Source organism: Cyclopterus lumpus, chromosome 20, assembly GCF_009769545.1.
Source record: "Cyclopterus lumpus isolate fCycLum1 chromosome 20, fCycLum1.pri, whole genome shotgun sequence".
Lineage (NCBI taxonomy): Eukaryota > Metazoa > Chordata > Actinopteri > Perciformes > Cyclopteridae > Cyclopterus > Cyclopterus lumpus.
This window is the reverse complement of record NC_046985.1, coordinates 7,061,694-7,079,945: the sequence shown is the minus strand read 5'-3', so window position 1 is coordinate 7,079,945 and position 18,252 is coordinate 7,061,694. Positions and strand designations below refer to the sequence as shown.

The following is an 18,252-nucleotide window of genomic DNA, read 5'->3' as shown; positions in this document are numbered from 1 at the left end:
TTGCACGTTTCATCCATCACATCTTACTTCAAACAGTGAGCAGAAGAACACAGCGTTGGCTAAACTCTTTTTTATCCGGGACATTCTGATACAGAGTTAAACATCAGATATTATCACATATCATATTGGCCAATACCCATACATGCAGAACTGTAGTGTTACTGTTCAAAACAGTCCACAAAAATGTGAACCAGCTAACTTGTCCCGTCCCATCATCAGTTTAGTTATCAACTGCTCCTGTGGAAGACATAGTGTGCTAAAATAATCTTTGGTCATGTTCGTTAGTGTTTCAGCTCTTTGCGGTGGGCGGGCTTTTATAAGAATGAAGCGTTGTGCTCTGTATCTATGATACTTGTACTGGTCGTGCTTTGTACAGCAGACATACGCCCACCTCTGATTTTGAATTATTCTTAAAAAGCTTCACATCAAAATAGTACGTGAGAACTTAAAAGAACGATCTCATAATCATAAAAATGTGTGAGAGGGTCAATGGGAGGGAGGACGTGGTTTATGTTAATTCCTTCTTCTTTTTTTTTTTTACTGTCAGTGAAAGGAGCAGGCAACCAAACCACTGTGTGAGGAGAAGAGCAGCCTAGATTTCTACTGTACACAACTCCAGAAGGGATTTCTGGTGCAAAGTGGTCTACTTTCCAAATGAGACAAGGGAAGCCTAGGTGACCTGGACGTATTAAATGTGTCCTGGGATACAGGTCATAATGTCCGCCAGGCCCTTCTTGTTTTCATCACTGTTTTCTCCTTTATAACTCGGGTCTTATTTAGATTTTCAGTCATTTCTCGCTGCTGGAGCTCAAAACGGAGATGTCGCAGAGGAACAAAGAATATCCTTCTGTTAAAGGTCCCTTGAGTTCACACAGCCTTTTGTCACCGGCCTGTTCCGTCACACTTGTTATTAGGTAACAAATTGTATTCATCTTGCTAAAGCCCTGAAAGCTCTTCTGGGCGGATGCAGTTCACACTGATAAAGAGCTGCCGGTGGTAGATTACCGTACAGGCTTGGGTGTGGCGTCTCACGCATACACCTAAAGCCTCCTTGGAAAGGACTTCCTCTCAGTCAAAACACAATGACGGGCTCTGTGTGTGAGCAAATACAGCATAACCAGACCAGACAGACTGCTGTGAACATGGGTCCACCGTGGACGCTTATCTGCCGTGTGTGAGTGTTACAGTTTGACGCTTTAAGACGATGAAATCCTCCGGACTTCTGTTCCCACGGAGTGGGAGTTCATATCTGACACACTCACCGCTCTTCCTCTTGTATCTAGTGATGATGAAGTAGGACACAATGTAGAGGACCGCGAACAGGAGGAAGCAAATCTGAAACGACAACATGAGAATCTTGGTGAAGGACTTACTTGGTCTGTAGATACGTTAGCACTCACGAGGCAAAGAGCATATTTCAATTGTTACGCTACACTGTATATTTTTTCATCCCCACAATATAATAGTGTATATAAAATCCAGCCATAAGACTTCAGTAGAGCTCACACACACACATATACAACACTGATTTGTGTCAAACCTATACAGTATGTGTAATGCATTTCGCTTACAATATTCTACTGACATCCTTACAAGTTGTTTGTTAAACAATGTGCAGTATTTAGGAAAGCAACTGACGGTTATCAACTCATCTACTGATTATTTAGAGAGCAGATTGTTTGTGGAGTGTTTGAATGTGCAGTCTAGGCAGCACAAGGTCCAGAACACCGAGTGCATACAGACTTGCTCAACCTACCATCTCCCCGCATGTTCTAATAATACTTGGTCAGTATTTCCACAGTATGTACAAGTACATGTTTTCTGTCCAAGAATGACTCTACGAGTGTGCCCTTCCTATTATTACAGAAGTCATTCACTACTAATATGAAGCTCAACAGGACCCACGTATTTGATCATAAAGAACGACAGTGAGTGATGCATGATTTGTTTTCCAACTTCGGACACACTGCTCAGGACAGTACATGCAAAGCGGTCCAGAAATGAGCACGGCATGGCATTTATTAGGTAACCGCGGCCTCAAAACCAGCTGGATGGGCTTACAGAAGGATCACATTCCACATGGCCCCCTTCTACTATGACAGGGACTGTCCCGTAACTAATGTTAGAAGCTCCCACTTCAGCACTTTGCACCCTGTCAACATTGGAGAACTCATCACGGCCAGCTGGGATCATGGGATGACTCAGCCAGACACCCGGAAGGCTGTGCACATTCCAGGCAGACAAACATTAAAACATTAACAGTAATGCTAAACATCCTCGGTCCATCTTGGAGGTATGTAGTGTTTTATGACAGGAGTAGCCAAAACTGTCTTAACAACTGATACATACAAGCCATACAAAACTCTGCGGTCACAGCGGCTCAAGTAAAACCATGTTCACTGAGAGGAAAACCCCAGATTAACACAGAATCCTGTGCACGGAGCTGACAAACTGGCACAGACTTAATACAACAACACGGGAAGATATAACAACAAGTGACAAGCAGACCGACGGCCAACGCCACTAGCAAAGTTATTCGCTCTTAATCTCCCCGGACAAATACAGAGTAATACTTTAAGCAATGGAAGAAAGAAGCCGACAATAACAAATCTAGCTACTTGCAAGCAGTTTGCATCCACAACCAATTTAGGAACAGTATTCCACACCTTTATGCTATATGAACATGTTTTGTTGTTGTTGTTTGTTTAGAAAGGGTCTTATAATTCCTCCAGGAAGAACAGATCAGAAGGATTTCATGCACTCAAGCAAATGTCATACAACTTTTTTTTAGCAGTACCGGTAATCTGATTTCAGATGTGTCAACATTAGACATGGGCTACTGCAGTTTAAGGCATTACACAGTTAACAGTTGTCTGCTAAAGAAACCAAAATACCAGGCCATGTGTCATGTCATTAGCTGGGTGTATGAAAGGGGGGGGTGCTTTAACATGGAAGAGACTGTGGAAAGGAAGAGTAACAAGATGTTGTAAAAGTGTGTCGTGAACACATGTTATATTGTCTCCTAATGGGAATAATATTTTCAATCAGAAAAGTGGTTACTCAGGTTCAGGGATGTCACAACTTTACATGTTGTTCCACACAGTGCATCTCTAAAATCTTTATAAAAACATGAAGCCTGGTAATGACGTGACATCGTTGTTTGGAGGCGGTAGGGGAACATTTGTTCACTGACTACAAGCTTGTCTCACTTTATCCAGTGCCAACTTGATTTCTCACAGTAAAACCGTTTTCTCTGCATTCTTCAATGCTCCTTTTTGGACTCCAATACGTCAAACAGTTTCCCACACTTCAGGTCTAATAAGAGCGAACCGTTTTGTCACCGAGTCTTGTTTACCAACTCGAAACTTAGTAACATTGTCTGCAAAATAAGCATGCGCAACAATACATATAATGTTGCGCCTGCAGAAATCAAACCATCAGCTGACTCACATTCGGACATTACGGTGCCATCACAGCATCTTACGTTGAGAATGTTGATATAGGATCCTGAGAGTCAGATGTAGAGAGATACTGAGGACAAAATGTCTGAGCTGCTGGTGAAACATTTGAAAGTTTCAAAAGTGTCTGTAATCAAAAAGACCTACTCCTGGCAAAGTATCCTGACTTGAACTTTCTTACTTAAGTTGCTTGTTTGTTTTTCTGAAATGACAGCTATACGTCTAGCAAGTTGCACTGAATGACAATAGTGTATTAGTTATGTCATCTATTGTCTCATGCATTTGCAGGTGGCCAGCGCACAGGGCATTAAAGGACACTAAGAGTGAAGTTGCAGTGGTGAAACATTTGTCAGACAAGAACACATCTTCTTATATGTAATATTACACTAGAAACTGTCTCCTCTCCCAATCTCGACAAGTAAGATTTGCCACAAAAAAGTTTGTGTTTCCTGAAAGAAACCTAAGTGTTTTACAATCACCTGACCAGAGGAACTCATCAGTAATGAAGGACATTTGACTAAAAAGCCTAGACATCATCACAACATGAGATAAAAGATGAAATGGATGTATTGATTAAATCACGTAACAACCAAAGCCTTTTCTTTTTAGGGATACAATTACAACTACATCCCTCTCTAATGATATTGTACCTGAACACAACTGTTCACCAACAAATCTTTGTTTTATTTTGGTAAAAGGTTTCAAAACTGTTTTTTTTTTCCAGAGACAATAAGATGTTGGGTCTGCATATAACACAAACAGACTACGTTTTCTTACACGTGAACATATTTGAGCTGAGAAACATGAACACTATACTGTCACTTGTTTCGGAAAACACAACATAAATAAGGCATTACAAACAAATACGAACGTTTCCTGTCACTAATTCAGGTACATTGGATTAGGGAGATGTCCCAGTCCTCACTGGGACATTGTGTCCATGGTCATCCTCGTGAATCGCGGGTATATTCATAACAACTGTGTCTCAATATCGATCAATACACGAGCGAAGATATAATACTGAGATAAACTAGTTCCCGCTAATGATCGCTAACGTTAGCTAACTTTAATTAGCGCGTTCACTCATTGTTTAATTTTTATTTTATTCAATCCAGATCCGACTTAAATGGACATAACGTAAGCCGTGTTGTGGGTGCGTCACAAAGTGAACGGTTGTTATCAGGCTCGAGACATCCCGCCGCGTCAAACTGACAGGTGAAGCGAACGTTAGCGACCGTTGACGTCGCTGAGCGGTAGAGGACGTTGTTAGCCTGCTAGCCTTCACTAGCCATTACTTACGATGTACTCTCGAACTTGGCTGTGGAAATTCTGCTCTCTGATAGTGACATCGTCTTCTTCCATTCTTCATATTGCAAATACAAAGAAAAACTACAGATTCACTGCATGCTCGGTCGTGCAACTGGCACCAACGGCTACAACTCCAGTGTCTTCTTCTCCTCTGCCAATATTGCCCCAACTGGTTAAGGGACCGTTTACATCGGAGGAAAACCGCTCCGTGCTATAAAAAAAAAAAAAAACGCCCCAAAATAAAGTACGTCATCACTAGGCGCCAGTTGTTCGGCGTGCCCTGGAAGGAAATGGTCACATGCCTGTGGGTCATATTAACAGTTTTCCTCATGGAGATACATGTGTAGTCCAACGTATTTGAGCTTTTATGTGGTTAAAGTAGGCCTTTAGTTTGTTTTAACCCCTCCGTAGTTAACTAATAACGTCAGCTTGTTAGCTAAGCTAAGCTAAGTGGCTGTAGTTACATTCTGAAAGAAAGGTAACAGCCGGTTGAGTTAACGTCTACAAACCGTGGGTTTAATCTGTCGATATGAAGGAGAAATTGAAGCAGAGCAGCAAAAAGAAGAAGGGTAATATTGTGTTACAGAGGTACATGGTGGCTGTCGGTGAGTTTATTAAAAGCAAAAGTGTCAACGAAGAAGAAGAGGAGGAATATGACCATGGCTTGAGATTTGTAAAAAAGAAAAGCAGAAAGGAGCTGCGCAAAGAAAAGAGGAAAATGAAAAAAGCTCAAATGAAAAGTTATTATGAGGGTAAAAAGACCCTCAGTTTACCCCTCGATGTTGGTGAAAACACGGGAATACTCGCCGATGAGCAGAAGCAGAAGCAGAAGCAGAAAAAAAAGAAAGTGGAAAAAGCACAGTCCAGAAGTGCTACTCCAGAGAAACCAGGCGGCTCTAAAACACCACCGTCTTCCAAGTTAGGCAAGAAAAGCAACTCGCTTCAAGAATCCAGAAAAAGGGCACTTCTGGAGGCAAATGAGGACGAGGACAGAGAAATAAAGAAAATGGAGCGATTCCTGGGATTAAACAAGAGAAAAAACAAGAAGACTCTCCCTCAGTCCTTTGTGGCTGATGGACTCGATTACATCCTGGGCGTGCTGGACTCTGGCTCATCGGCTGTGGGGTTGTATGATGATGATGAAGACATGGACATGGCCAAGGATAACTTTGAAAAACTGGACAAGAACAACTCTCAGCTGTCCGATGAGGGCAAAGAACCTGGAGTTGAGATGGCGAGTGACGGTAGTGATGAAGATATGGCTTCATTTGACGATGAACATGAGGTTGATGATGATGACGATGAAAATGAGGTTGATGACGATGACGAAGATGAAGACGATGAAATAGTTGAGACGAAAGAAATGGAGGCTGAGCTGGAAGAGAGTGATGCAGCTGACTCGGACAATGAAAATGATGGTGAAACGAAGGAAGAAGCGGAAACTCATAACACGACAACATCGGGCTTATATTCCGAAACCGTGAGTTCAGATATATTTCATTATTATTATTATTATTATTATTATTATTATCATTATCATAGCATCGACATCATGTTTGCTGCATAACGGATAATAATAATAAAATATCTTCCAATGTCCAGGTCAACGCTGCAGCAGGTAAGTATGTGCCGCCTCAATTAAGAGGCGCTGGAGATGAAAAACGCAAAGCTGAGCTAGAAAAACTGAAGAGGAACGTGAAAGGCCTGCTGAACAGGTAACTGTCTGACCACCGCATAGAAACAGCACCATCCCAAAATACAAGTTGTAAAACACACCACTGCTCAATATAGTACACTCGGGGGCGGGTAACATCAGCCATCATAGGTTATGACGAGTGTGTGGAAAAAGTTGTTGTTGCCCCCAGAAGCTCAGCTGGGTCCTGCTTTGTAATATCCACAGTTGATGTACAGAAAGAAATGGTGCCTGGGTTAATGTTATAGTCACAGTAACAGCTGATTTCTGAACTCTGTTAAAATTACCAGTGATAATACTCGTTTTTCTAACTTCTTCAGGCTGACTGAGCCCAACATGGCGTCCATCAGTGGTCAGCTGGAGGAGCTGTACATGAGCTGCAGCAGGAAGGACATGAATGACACCCTAACAGAGGTGCTACTAGCAGCCTGCGTCACCCCGTCGCTGATGCCTGACCGACTTCTGATGGAGCACATCCTGCTCGTGAGCATCCTCCATCACGCCGTCGGGATAGAGGTAAACTGGATGGATCCTAATTAAACAGGTTTTACCTTCTGAAGGCATTTCCATTTGGGGACCTTCATTTCACCGTCTCATCGCCTGATGAGAGTGGCAGCAGCTGTCAAGTAGCTTTTGGTTTTACCAGCGTGTGCGTGTGCGTGTGCGTGTGCGTGCGTGTGTGTGTGTGTGTGTGTGAGAACAGTGACCACTGACCTGAAAACTGACATCAGCTCATGGATTATTCAATAGAGGCCTTTTGAAAAAAAGAGATTAACTGCTTCTGCACAATTCCACTGAAAGATAATGCTCTTTTAATGAATTGTAAAGTAATATCTAACACGTTTTTCTTTTGTTTGAGGTGTAACAGGATTATTGTTGTGTTGACTTTCCATCTAGTAAATCACGCTAATCAGGATCATCAGTAAAATTAGCCACAGTCAACAGTTGGCTTTCGACAGTGTGAGGGATTTTTGTCTAAATAAATGTGGTAGTTTTGAATCACCCACAATTACTTTCAGGTATGACACTAACTTGTTTGCTGTAATCTGGGGATCCAAGAACATCCATAAAATGTAACATTGACTTTTGTTTTCTGTGTGTGTGTGTTTATAGAGTTTTACAATGCAATAATCAATCATTATTCATATTTTGGAGGTGTTCTTTAACTTGAACTGTGGAGTTTGTCTAACCGGTGTGACGCTGTTATATTTACCCATTATTTATCGCATGTCATCTTCCACAGACATTAACGTACATGAATCCAATCATAACATGAATCACAAGTTTGTAATATTTCCTTTTGCTGATTTTCCAGGTTGGTGCCAATTTTCTGGAGACGGTCGTGCGAAAGTTTGACGAGGTGTACAAGAACCCAACTGAAGGCAAAGAATGCGACAACCTGGTCTCCATTGTCGGTCACCTCTATAACTTCCAGGTGGTGCATTCGGTCCTCATCTTCGACATCCTCAAGCTTTTTGTTGGAGCCTTTACAGAGAAGGACATTGAACTAGTTTTGTTGCTGCTGAGGAATGTCGGCTTCGCCCTGAGGAAGGACGACGCTCTGGCTCTCAAGGAGCTCATCTCTGAGGGCCAACGCAAGGCCTGCGACACGGGGTCGAAGTTTGAGGATCAGACCAGGGTAGGGCGAACAGAATGACCTCTTACTTTAACTCCCTTTTAGTTTGCGGGCGTCGGTAATTGCACCAAAAATGTTCTGGTGATTGCCACAGCATTGTGTATTTGCTCAAACTGAAGTTTATGTGCTCTCAGGTGCGTTTCATGCTGGAAACCATGATGGCTTTGAAGAACAATGACATGCGGAAGATCCCCGGCTACGATCCTGAGCCTGTGGAGAAACTGAGGAAGCTGCAGAGGACTCTGGTGGGTGATCTTCACAACATGACTCATTTTGTTTGAAATACTTTTTTTTATTTCACTACATTAGGGAAAACCAATTTAGATTTCTAATATGTAGCAGTGGTATTATTACTTATACTGAAGGAACATGGTTATTGTGTTCTTACAAGATGTTATTTTCAGGTAGCTTCCACTTGTACCACCAGGTGGCTCTAGAGTACCACCTTTACAGCCCCCTTAAGTCCAGAGAGTTGGGGACGCTTTCATCGTCATCATGACTATTAATTGTAGCTTTTTAAACCGTTGTTTACTTCATGTTTCCTAATTTGGTTTCCTTCTTTGATGTTCTATAACTGGCGTTTGCCTCCTGAGTGCACTTATGGCTAATCCTGGGTAATTGTGCTCCTCAGATCCAGCGGCGTGCAGGAGGCAGTGACATGAAACTGAGGGTGTCTCTGGACAATCTCCTGGCAGCAGAGCAAGTGGGCCGCTGGTGGATCGTCGGCTCCTCGTGGAAGGGAGCGCCCATGATCGGCGAACAAGGGAACGCGACTTCCAAACCGAGTACTGCTGGAGGACAGGTAGAGTACTGGAGCCACAGGAGATGGTTATCCCTGTGCATATCTGCACGGGGGCTCGGCATCTTTTGATATTAAAGGTTTCAGACGTGCCATGTTAGGGAAAGCATGTACTGAAGTGGTCATGTCCCATTTAGTCTGGGTTGCAGCATTTATAGTATCTACAGTATTCAATTTCTGATTTAACTTGTTTATTTTAGCAATTTTTTAACATTAACATTTTTAAATAAAAGGTATTTTTTGCCACTCTGAATTGTATTTGTTGGTACATCATCAGTAGTATTTAAAATGCTTAAGAGGATGGACAGATTTTCCATTATTAGTCAATGCAGGTTGGTAAGTATTAGGTCTGGGTATCAAACCTCAATACTTTTTTTTTTGTAATTGGTCAGTTGCATCAAGTATCAAAAACAGTTTCGATTCCTGTTTCAAATTTGTAATCTTGTTTATACAATTGTATTTACCCTCAGTTCGTGTGCTCTTGCGTGTGTTACAAAAAAAAGAAAATCACATTTGGAGAGCTTGTAGCAAAACCTATATATATTTTTTAACATTGTCATAGTGTTGATACAAAACCTAAAAGAATTTACCCCAGGTGTAGTCAATATGATTCAATAATATCAGCGATATCAGCGATATCATGTGATGAGTGTATTTGGCTATTTTTCACTTTACTGTTTTCATCTTTTATTCATTTCAGTTCAGTGCCAAAGTCTTAGAGCTGGCGAGGAAACAGAGGATGAACACTGAGGTCAGAAGAAACATCTTCTGTGTGATAATGACCAGCGAAGATTACATGGATGCATTCGAGAAGCTGCTCAGGTTTGTTATCACTCACCTTTTACAGTGTTTCTCCATGTTGGTTGACCAAAGACAGAAAGAATGAAATATGATTATTTTAGCCGTTTAGTGTCGAAGGAGCCCCCCTGTAAGGGTAATGTTATAAAGCCTTTTATTTGTTCTCTGTGAAGGATGGGCCTGAAGGACAAGCAGGAGAGGGAGATTGTTCACGTTCTGATGGACTGCTGTCTGCAGGAGAAAACCTTCAACGCCTATTACGCCATACTGGGAGAGAAATTCTGCTCCCATGATCGCCGCTTTCAGGTACTCGGCTGCTAAAACCCACACCGTAATGTAAAACTACTCTCACTTACACAGAACCTTGCAAATACACTGACCCAGTTCTAAATCTACATCTCTTATCAACCACAACATCATCAATCAACGTGTACTACCACCGCAACTACAATCAGATTGGTGCATACAGTTAACGGTCATCCTCCGAGACAATTGTTTGATATGTAAACACATAAAATCCTTATCTCAAGAGCAGTAAATGGGAAAAGAAAAAGTGCCATCTCATAACTTCTTCCATCCTAATTGCAAGGATCCGTATCAAAATAATGTATCTATATAAAAGATATACCTATACAAATCCATTGTATTTTAATTATTTGTTAATATGCTTATTTTGTGGGGATAATTAATAGTTTAGTTTATAAAATATTATACAAATTATGTAAAATACCCAGTACAATCTCCTGAAACCCAGGATGATGATATTAAATTGCTTGTTTTGTCCAAACAGCACCCCAAAACCGAAAGACATTTAATTTACTATCACATAAGACACGAAAAAGCAACCAATCATCAAAATGTTTGACATTTTAGCTTGAAAAAATATTTTAGGACTAAAGTTGAACTAATTGGTAATATTGATAATGTTTTCTCCCCCCCGTACAAATGCCAATGCTCAGATCAAGTAATTACAATGATCGGATTGAGAGAGGAAATCTGTAATTGCTTGTATGAATTTTGCAACTTCATTAAATGATAACGCCATCATTTAAAGCCTTAATTGAATATAGATCATGTGGAGATTAAATTGCACTCTAATCGAGGATTGTCCTTTTACTGATGAGAAAATCTAAAAGAGTTTAATTTCTGGTTGAGTTCCCGGCTGGATGTGTGTGACCACCCAGAGTCTTAAACGTTGTGTGGCCTGCAGTTCACCTCTGCAGTGTGGGAGCCTCTCGCACCTCTCACCTCCTGATTCTTATTATTTGACTCAAACTGTGACTACAAACAATGAGGGTGAGTCCACACTTCCTACTTTGCTGCCAGGTAGTTCTACGGGTCCATATCAGAGACTGATGACCATTGTCCTCATCAAAGAGCTTGAACCAGAGCTGGTGGGAATGTTTGCTTTTCTCATGTAAACTGGATCTGGATGGAGGATTCCCTGTTTCTGTTCTCTATACTTTACGCTCCTTTTTTGGGGAACCACAAGTGTATCATTCAGTGCAGTAAGGAACTCTTTTTAATTCATTGTCCTATATTCTCCAAGATGACTTTCCAGTTCTGCCTATGGGACAAGTTCAGGGAGCTGTCCAACCTGCCCAGCGGCACCTTTAACAACTTGATTCAGCTAGTAACCCTCTTCCTTCAGAAGAAGTGCCTTTCCCTCTCCATACTCAAAGTAAGTGACTTGTCGTGTGGAGGTTTTAACTATATCACATTTATATCTTTGATGATGTAAATTGAATTAAATCTTGAAACCTATTCACCGGGGTCTGCTCTGTGTTTTTCTGTGTAGGTAATAGAGTTTGGCGAGCTCGATAAGCCCACAGTACGCTTCTTGCGTCAGGTGCTCACCAAACTGCTGAAAGACCTGGAGCCTGAAGACCTCGCCAGTATATTTGGAAGGTGAGCCTGTCCATACACTTACTTCTAGGAACACGTGAATTAATGTAAAGTAAGGAAAACACAAGTGTACAGCCTTGCTCTCAACTACAATGCTGTAGTGATGTCATTAGTTTTGTATGGGGCGGTATTTTACCTCCTGGTGGCGCCAGATGAAAAGTCAGAGGATGCCCGGAGTCGGATGGATTCATCCTCTGGAAACCAATGTCCAATAGATATTTCCATTTGGATGAACCGTCACTCTCGATTAGCCCGCGTCTCGTAAAACTGCTCCTCTGGACTGCTTCGCACCATGTGAACCTCTGACATCAATGTCCTTTATTGTTTCCCGTCCATCAGGATTTCAGGAATTCCCCAGCTAGGAATGCTGCGGGAGGGCTTGAAGCTTTTCATCAGCCACTTTCTGCTGAAGAATGCCCAGTCGCAGGGAACAGCTGAGCAAGCAGCGACGCTGTCAGAGCGCGCTCAGGTCGCCACCAAAGCCATGGAGGCCAAAGAGGCCAAGCTCAAACTGTAAAACACTGACACACACAACCACACGCACACCAGCAGACGTACGTGACCCAACTGTGGAACAGAAGAAGACTTTGTCTCTGAACACAAAGAACACAAACCTACAGCTTTCTTCAAAGAAGAATACATGTGTTTTTGAAGTGTTAAATGAATGTTTTTGCGATGGGGAGTCCTTGTACATAATTGTTACCATGAAGATTTCTAAATCTGGAAGATGCACACATCCATTATCGTATGTATATTATTATAATACATTGCGTATTGGTTGAGCTGTGTTATTCTGTAATAAATAACTACAGATGTTGCTTTATAACAATGTGAAAGTAATGCAGTGGATTTTTTTTAATGTATTTCACTTCCTAAATCTATAATGGTGCTTATAAATTTAGCGTGTCACAATTTTAAAAGTGTCAGTCATAAAAGCCTCAATAATCACTGACATTTTGACTCATGCTTTGACTCTTTTTGTAAAGGGAAATAAATTATTTCCTCTAACAGACCACATTGCTGCTTCTTCTTGCCTTAATGTTCTTTATCTGTGATCTCCCTCAGGAAGGCAGCACACAGCCAGAGTACACCTGGAGCTATTCTTCTTGGCTTTGTCTATTTACTCTTACACAAAATAAAGCACGTAATATTAAAGTCTTTCTCAGCCTTAAATGCAACTAATTAGTGAATGTTTGTATGTCGTTATCCTTTTCTGTTGATATTTCCACTTGGCTTGACACAAACGGGAGCAGTGAGAATAGGGAGCGACGGCGTTGTTGCTTCTGTGTTTACACGCCTGGATGAAATGACCCGGTGGCCTTAAGTCTAGCCTTGTCTGTTTGCTCGCTGACACCAGTATCTGTCCGCGTGGTTAGCATAGCAGAGTCATTATGTTACATTTGATACTTGCTCTTATTAATTAGCTCCATTGGTGCGGCCTGTATCAATCTGAGGCTGCAGCGTGGCCCGAGGTCGTGAATGGGCCACCAAGGTCAACCAGAGGAAATGTCCTTCACTCGTCCATAAAGCCTCACCTCATGTTGAAGGGAAAGATGTTTTAATTACATGTAACATTTAAGACGGCGTGTTTTGTTTTTGATAACAAAAAGGACAAATACACTTTGGTCTTGAGTCGCTTGGGGATGTTTTCATTTGAGAAATGATGGAAGACTACGAGGAGAGAAACTTGAGAATCTGTCGGTTAGAAGGTGGAGCTCGTGGGATCAATAAGCTCACTGTGCAGTCCGTACACTGGCCATTGTCTGCCGCCGTGAGCCAGCGAGTGGCCATCAGCTTTACCTGCTGTTTGGGTTTGACCCTCAGCTGAACTTTGATTTAGTCAGCTAAAGCAAACAGCCCGAAGATAACTAACAAATCGCTCAGTAATCCTGTTGCAAATGGCACATAATCAGCCAACCCCTGCTGTAGTTTACCACTAATGACTGCGGGAACATTGGAAGTAGGACCACACTGTGTTTTCTATAAAGTAAACAATGTACAGATGAGTTATTAAACCGGCCCTATTTCCCGGTCACATTGGTAATCAAACAATACTAAAATACTACAGCTGAAAGATGATCAAATGATATATGTACTTATTAGTTAATAACACACCCTAAATACATGCTTAGGAAAAGTAGGGTAATGGGATGTTCTTCGTTTATAATTCCTCATTGTTGCATTATTTTTGGTACAAGAATGTCTGGTGTTTTAATTCAAACTAAAAAACACATGCAGGCTATATGGTAGAGTAACAAAGCAGTAGAATGTTTTTATTTTATTAAATCTGTTTTAAATGATCTCATCCCTGAACATAGTGCCTGATGAGCCCAGTTGTCGCTCAGCAAGCCTTTTAAAAGCTTTTATTAATGCGAGCCCATTGCTAGTGTGGTGTGAAATGTTTCCTCCCGGCTGACTGCCGGCTCTGTTTGCTCTCACTGCACGTTTGCACAGATCCGACAGCGCTATTAACAGTAATTCCCATGACCCGAGCTGTCCGAGCAAGGAGAAAAACACGCGCCCGCGCTGGAACACTTCGAGTAACTCGTAAATCTTTTTTTTTTTTCTTCCTTTTTTTTTTTTTTTTTTACCACAAGACTAGTTTTTATATTACATTTTTTATTTCACATTGTTTGCACCAGGAGAGACGCTAAAACAATAATTCAGCATGCATAATGACCATTTTATAAATACAGTATAGAAAAATAAACATAACACTTTCTTTTCTTTCTTTTTTTTTTTATCAGCGTGATATGACACATTATACGGAACACCACAAAGAACAAAAATAAGGTCAAAATATGACAAATAACAACGGGCTATTTACTGTATGGCTACATACTGACAAATGATTGCAAAGTCCTGAGCCAGTTTACAGCGGTTGCATATAAACCATGCACCATGTCACAGTCCATATAGTGCTGGATGATGCTCCCATTATATATCTCCTGCTTTATTGCTTGTTTGTGACACCAAGATCATCTATGCTTGACCTAAATTGTATTCTTTTCATGAAGAAGAAGGAAAAAAAATGCCATGGGAGGTGATTTAGACGTTGGATTACATGCAACTGCATTTTTATAGCAAAAAATCCCCCCCACAGTCATTACAAATGGAGATCGCCACCTTTCGCCCTTCTTCAGCTTCAAGGCTGCGGGCTTGTGTCGCTGGTGTGATTCCTCTCGTCGTCTGAGGAGCAGTCTGACGAGTTGTACAGGAAATTATCGCCCTCGTCGTCGTCACTGTCTCTAAAGTCTCTTATTCTGCCATTTTTTGAGTCCGTCTTGCTCTTATAGTCCGACTGTTCGAGTCCGTCCGATTTCTCCTGGCCGCCCTTGTTGCCTTTCTGCTTCTCGGCCTCCTGGGCGGCCTGCTCTTTGGCCTTCTTACTCCTCTTCCACTTCATGCGTCTGTTCTGGAACCAGATTTTAACCTGAGGAAAAGAAAATAGTTTACTTTAAGTGCTTTCCACCTGTGCGCATGCTGTGCGTAAAGATCGCGTAAATGCCCCCAGCCCACCTGTCATTGACCTCTGCTGCGGTGATTCAATTTAAATCCCTTCAATCAAATGGGAATAATATATTAACGGCATGATAATGCCAAGTTGAGACAATTGGAGCGATCAGAAAAATACTTCTGGACAAAGTCTAAAAAGGGAGGATGCTTTGGTCTCGAGGGGAATGAGATGTCACATCATTTCTCAGTTATTTTCTGAAAACTAAACTAATTTTAATAACTTGTTGTACCTTTTTTTGTATTTTGTATTTTTTTTTAAACAAACATATCAAATCCTTTAAACAGAGGAACTACATTGGTAATAAAAAAGACAACAACAAAAAAAGAAAGAAAGCAATGTTACCTGAGTTTCGGTCAGCATGAGGGACGTCGCCACTTCAAAGCGCTTCGGTCGTGACAGGTACTTATTCAGCTTGAATTGATGCTCCAGCTCCAGCAGCTGCTGACTTGTGAATGCAGTTCTTGGTCTTCTGCACTTGCCAAGCAAGTTAGACTGAGCCTGAGCTGCAACAATACAAAAAAAGAGATAAAAACATCAATACCATAACTATATTAAGAGATTAATGTGCATAACGAACAGTCTACTTGTGGCTGCTAAAATAACCACATATTTTAGTATTTTGGGTACAAAATGGGCATCCCTCTGTTGTTATGGTGTAATAAAATATAATTGTCTATCTGCTCCCTGCTTGAGCAACAAGGTCGTCCACTTATGAATATCTCCAGAGAAGCTATTTGCCACTCCATTTTGAACAAATCTGTTAAAACGAGCAGAGACAAAAAGGCAGTATCTGGTGAGCAAATAGCATGTCAACTGTGGGTTTCACACGACTCTGCTACTTTCCCACTGTCCATTATCTGTCCATTTCAGTTCCTCTTAGAAAAAACATCAATCTGCAGCCTCAACATTCAGAAAATCGTGATATGTGAGGGAAATAGTGACTCATAAATAAAAAAAAACGACTTTATTTATAAGCTAAATAAGAATGCCATGCATGCCTTCTATATGTGTGTCTTTAGCACAGTGACAGAATATGTCTTGAAGCAGCGTCATGTAGACCAACATCATTAACAAAAATTGTTATTAGCAAAACTATAACAAATAAAGCAGGCTTTTTGGGTACCATCGCACATTTTTTAGCAGCCTGGGTCACCATACATAACCAAAAATGCATATATTATTATTATTATGATGTGATTTATTTGGAGTAAAAAAAAAGGCAAAGATGCCATAACATTTTGTTCTGAAACAGCTATACTTACAATTAAAGTCAGACATTTTGGGCAGCATCATCCCGGCGGTGGAGACCCGCAGCCAGTGGTCCAGCTGGAAGGTGCTGGCTGTCAGTTTGATGGGATCACTGTGGTGGTGATGGGAGCCGTGTGGATAGGAGTAGGACAGGCCAGGGTGTTGGCCTGCAAGCGCTGCTGCGGAGTAGCTGTACATGGGGTGGCCGTAGAGAGCATGTGCGGGGATCCCTGCGGGGCTCTGCGGATGTAATCCAACCATGCTGTGCGGACTGTTGAGGAAACCCGGTTTAGGAATCAACCCGCAGTTGGAAATCCTCGGCGGAGACGGCGTCTCGGTGCGTAAAGAGTCGACTCGGCTGGTCAGCTCCGTGGCTGCCACACTTCCAGACGACGGGATGGAGGAGGACAGGGAAGTCACGAGCGCGAGCGGAGAGGTCTGCGCCTTGGGGGTATCGACGGCTAAAAGCGCGTCAATGCGAAAGTTTTTAGATTTCTCCATCGGGCCCCCGGTGCGCGTCTTTGTCGCTTCTGCTGCTGAAGGAGAAGAAGTCAGTGGCGTTTTCCCACCTCTCAAAAGTTATGATGTGGTCCGGAGTGTGAGAGAGGAGCTCCGCGTGACACTTAGTGCCTGTCAGACCGAGGCGATTGGTGCAGCCGTCTGCAGGGGGCTGTCCCAAACCTCACAACGCCTCTCTGCTCTAATCACGGTGAAGCCCGCTGTTGGCTGCCTTAGTGCTTTTATAGGTATCGCTATTACTGGGAAATGACGCAAACGTTTGAAATAAACCTCAAGTTTGTTGATCAATTATAACTGCATGTTGTGTTTTTAATGATACAAGTGGAGTAAAAGGTTCCAAAGTGACTATAACGGAATACTTTATTCGGTTTATGATTACAGGAGCCATGCGTGCGGGACATTTTTGGGGGATTGGCTTACTGTATACATCACCGATTTGACCAAGGTCACAGGAGTACATGTGTAGTAACATTTGATTAAACAAAGCACTCTAAATTGTCCATCTTTTTTTTTTTTTATAAAAGACGCCATGGGGTCCAGATAATTTCCCTCAATTGTCTCTAAACCGTAAACCTAGATTTCCCTTGGATTGAAACAAGAGTGTGCTCTATCTTGGAGATTTCGTGGTTCATAGGAGATGGTGAAGCAATATTTTGTTCAACTCCAACCTCAAAATAAAATAAAAACATGTTATTAATAACACATAACAAATAGTAAATGGCAATACAGTTAAAAAAGGATGAGTGTTGAATGTAAAACTGCATTTTCAGTCCGATAACGTGTAGGTTGGTGTGACGGGGTATCAGGCTATACTTATTACATTTAGATGGCAGATACAATAAATAAATAGTCTTTTAAAAGAATGAAAGCATGTGCAAAAGTGAACATCTTGAGCCGAAGCACCTCGTGAGGCCAACAGGGAAATGTAAGTAAAAGCTCCTGCTGTCGCTCTGCAGGGCTGCGGGTGACAGACGCACACTGGCCCGCTGTAATGGAGCTGTGCCACCAAACTGATGAGGTTGAACCATCACTGCTTCTATAATGTCACACAGCAGCAAACTACGTTTTGTTTTCAGACTGGTACATTAATATAAGCCTTATACGTTTTGGCCCCTGTATGAACATAATGTTGGTATTGTTTCTTGCTAAATCAAAAAAATATCACAAGGCAAGCAACGGGATTATCTTCTTCCCGTACTATAGAGCAGGTGTCAAAATAAGTCAAATTCTGGCAAAATATGTGGGCAACGAGCGGCAAAAAAAAAAAAAAAGTATAATTGAAAGAACTGAAGTGTGATGAGGAGAGAGATGTAGATAATAGGCCCGCGGCTCCGGGTGACTTCGGTCTAATAAGCCACTTAAAGTTAATGG

The 18,252-nt window shown here is 41.7% G+C and overlaps 3 protein-coding genes across 5 annotated transcripts in view; 1 reads left to right on the top strand and 2 right to left on the bottom strand.

Annotated features, from left to right (window-relative positions):
- Positions 1–4,986, bottom strand: part of lmbr1 (limb development membrane protein 1) — a 32,991-nt gene extending 28,005 nt beyond the window's left edge. For all 3 annotated transcript variants that reach the window (XM_034559589.1, XM_034559590.1, XM_034559591.1), the window contains exons 1-2: positions 4,758–4,986; positions 1,263–1,335 (exon numbers count right to left, since the gene is read on the bottom strand). In XM_034559589.1, coding sequence (XP_034415480.1) covers positions 1,263–1,335; positions 4,758–4,820 — 136 coding nt within the window. In that variant the 5' untranslated portion in view covers positions 4,821–4,986. The remainder of the gene's footprint in view (positions 1–1,262; positions 1,336–4,757) is intronic.
- On the top strand, positions 4,970–12,614 carry nom1 (nucleolar protein with MIF4G domain 1). Its single transcript, XM_034559588.1, has 11 exons — positions 4,970–6,246; positions 6,369–6,481; positions 6,780–6,975; positions 7,775–8,098; positions 8,230–8,340; positions 8,727–8,897; positions 9,595–9,716; positions 9,866–9,998; positions 11,242–11,373; positions 11,491–11,600; positions 11,937–12,614. The coding sequence occupies exons 1-11, from the start codon at positions 5,296–5,298 to the stop codon at positions 12,112–12,114; spliced, it is 2,541 nt and encodes an 846-aa protein (XP_034415479.1). The 5' UTR covers positions 4,970–5,295; the 3' UTR covers positions 12,115–12,614.
- A 1,799-nt stretch (positions 12,615–14,413) lies between these two features.
- On the bottom strand, positions 14,414–16,904 carry mnx1 (motor neuron and pancreas homeobox 1). Its single transcript, XM_034560428.1, has 3 exons — positions 16,377–16,904; positions 15,457–15,617; positions 14,414–15,030 (listed from the first exon to the last, which is right to left on the bottom strand). Exons 1-3 carry the CDS (start codon positions 16,861–16,863, stop codon positions 14,743–14,745), a joined length of 936 nt encoding a protein of 311 aa, XP_034416319.1. The 5' UTR covers positions 16,864–16,904; the 3' UTR covers positions 14,414–14,742.
- Between the last annotated feature and the right edge of the window lie 1,348 nt (positions 16,905–18,252).

Coding starts and splice junctions, on each gene's coding strand:
- mnx1 (XM_034560428.1), bottom strand. CDS start 16,863: ATGGAGAAATCTAAAAACTTTCGCATTGACGCGCTTTTAGCCGTCGAT. Junction 15,618..16,376: donor CAAAATGTCTGACTTTAATT/GTAAGTATAGCT, acceptor GTATTGTTGCAG/CTCAGGCTCAGTCTAACTTG. Junction 15,031..15,456: donor TCATGCTGACCGAAACTCAG/GTAACATTGCTT, acceptor TCTTTTCCTCAG/GTTAAAATCTGGTTCCAGAA.
- nom1 (XM_034559588.1), top strand. CDS start 5,296: ATGAAGGAGAAATTGAAGCAGAGCAGCAAAAAGAAGAAGGGTAATATT. Junction 8,099..8,229: donor AGTTTGAGGATCAGACCAGG/GTAGGGCGAACA, acceptor ATGTGCTCTCAG/GTGCGTTTCATGCTGGAAAC. Junction 9,999..11,241: donor CCCATGATCGCCGCTTTCAG/GTACTCGGCTGC, acceptor ATATTCTCCAAG/ATGACTTTCCAGTTCTGCCT.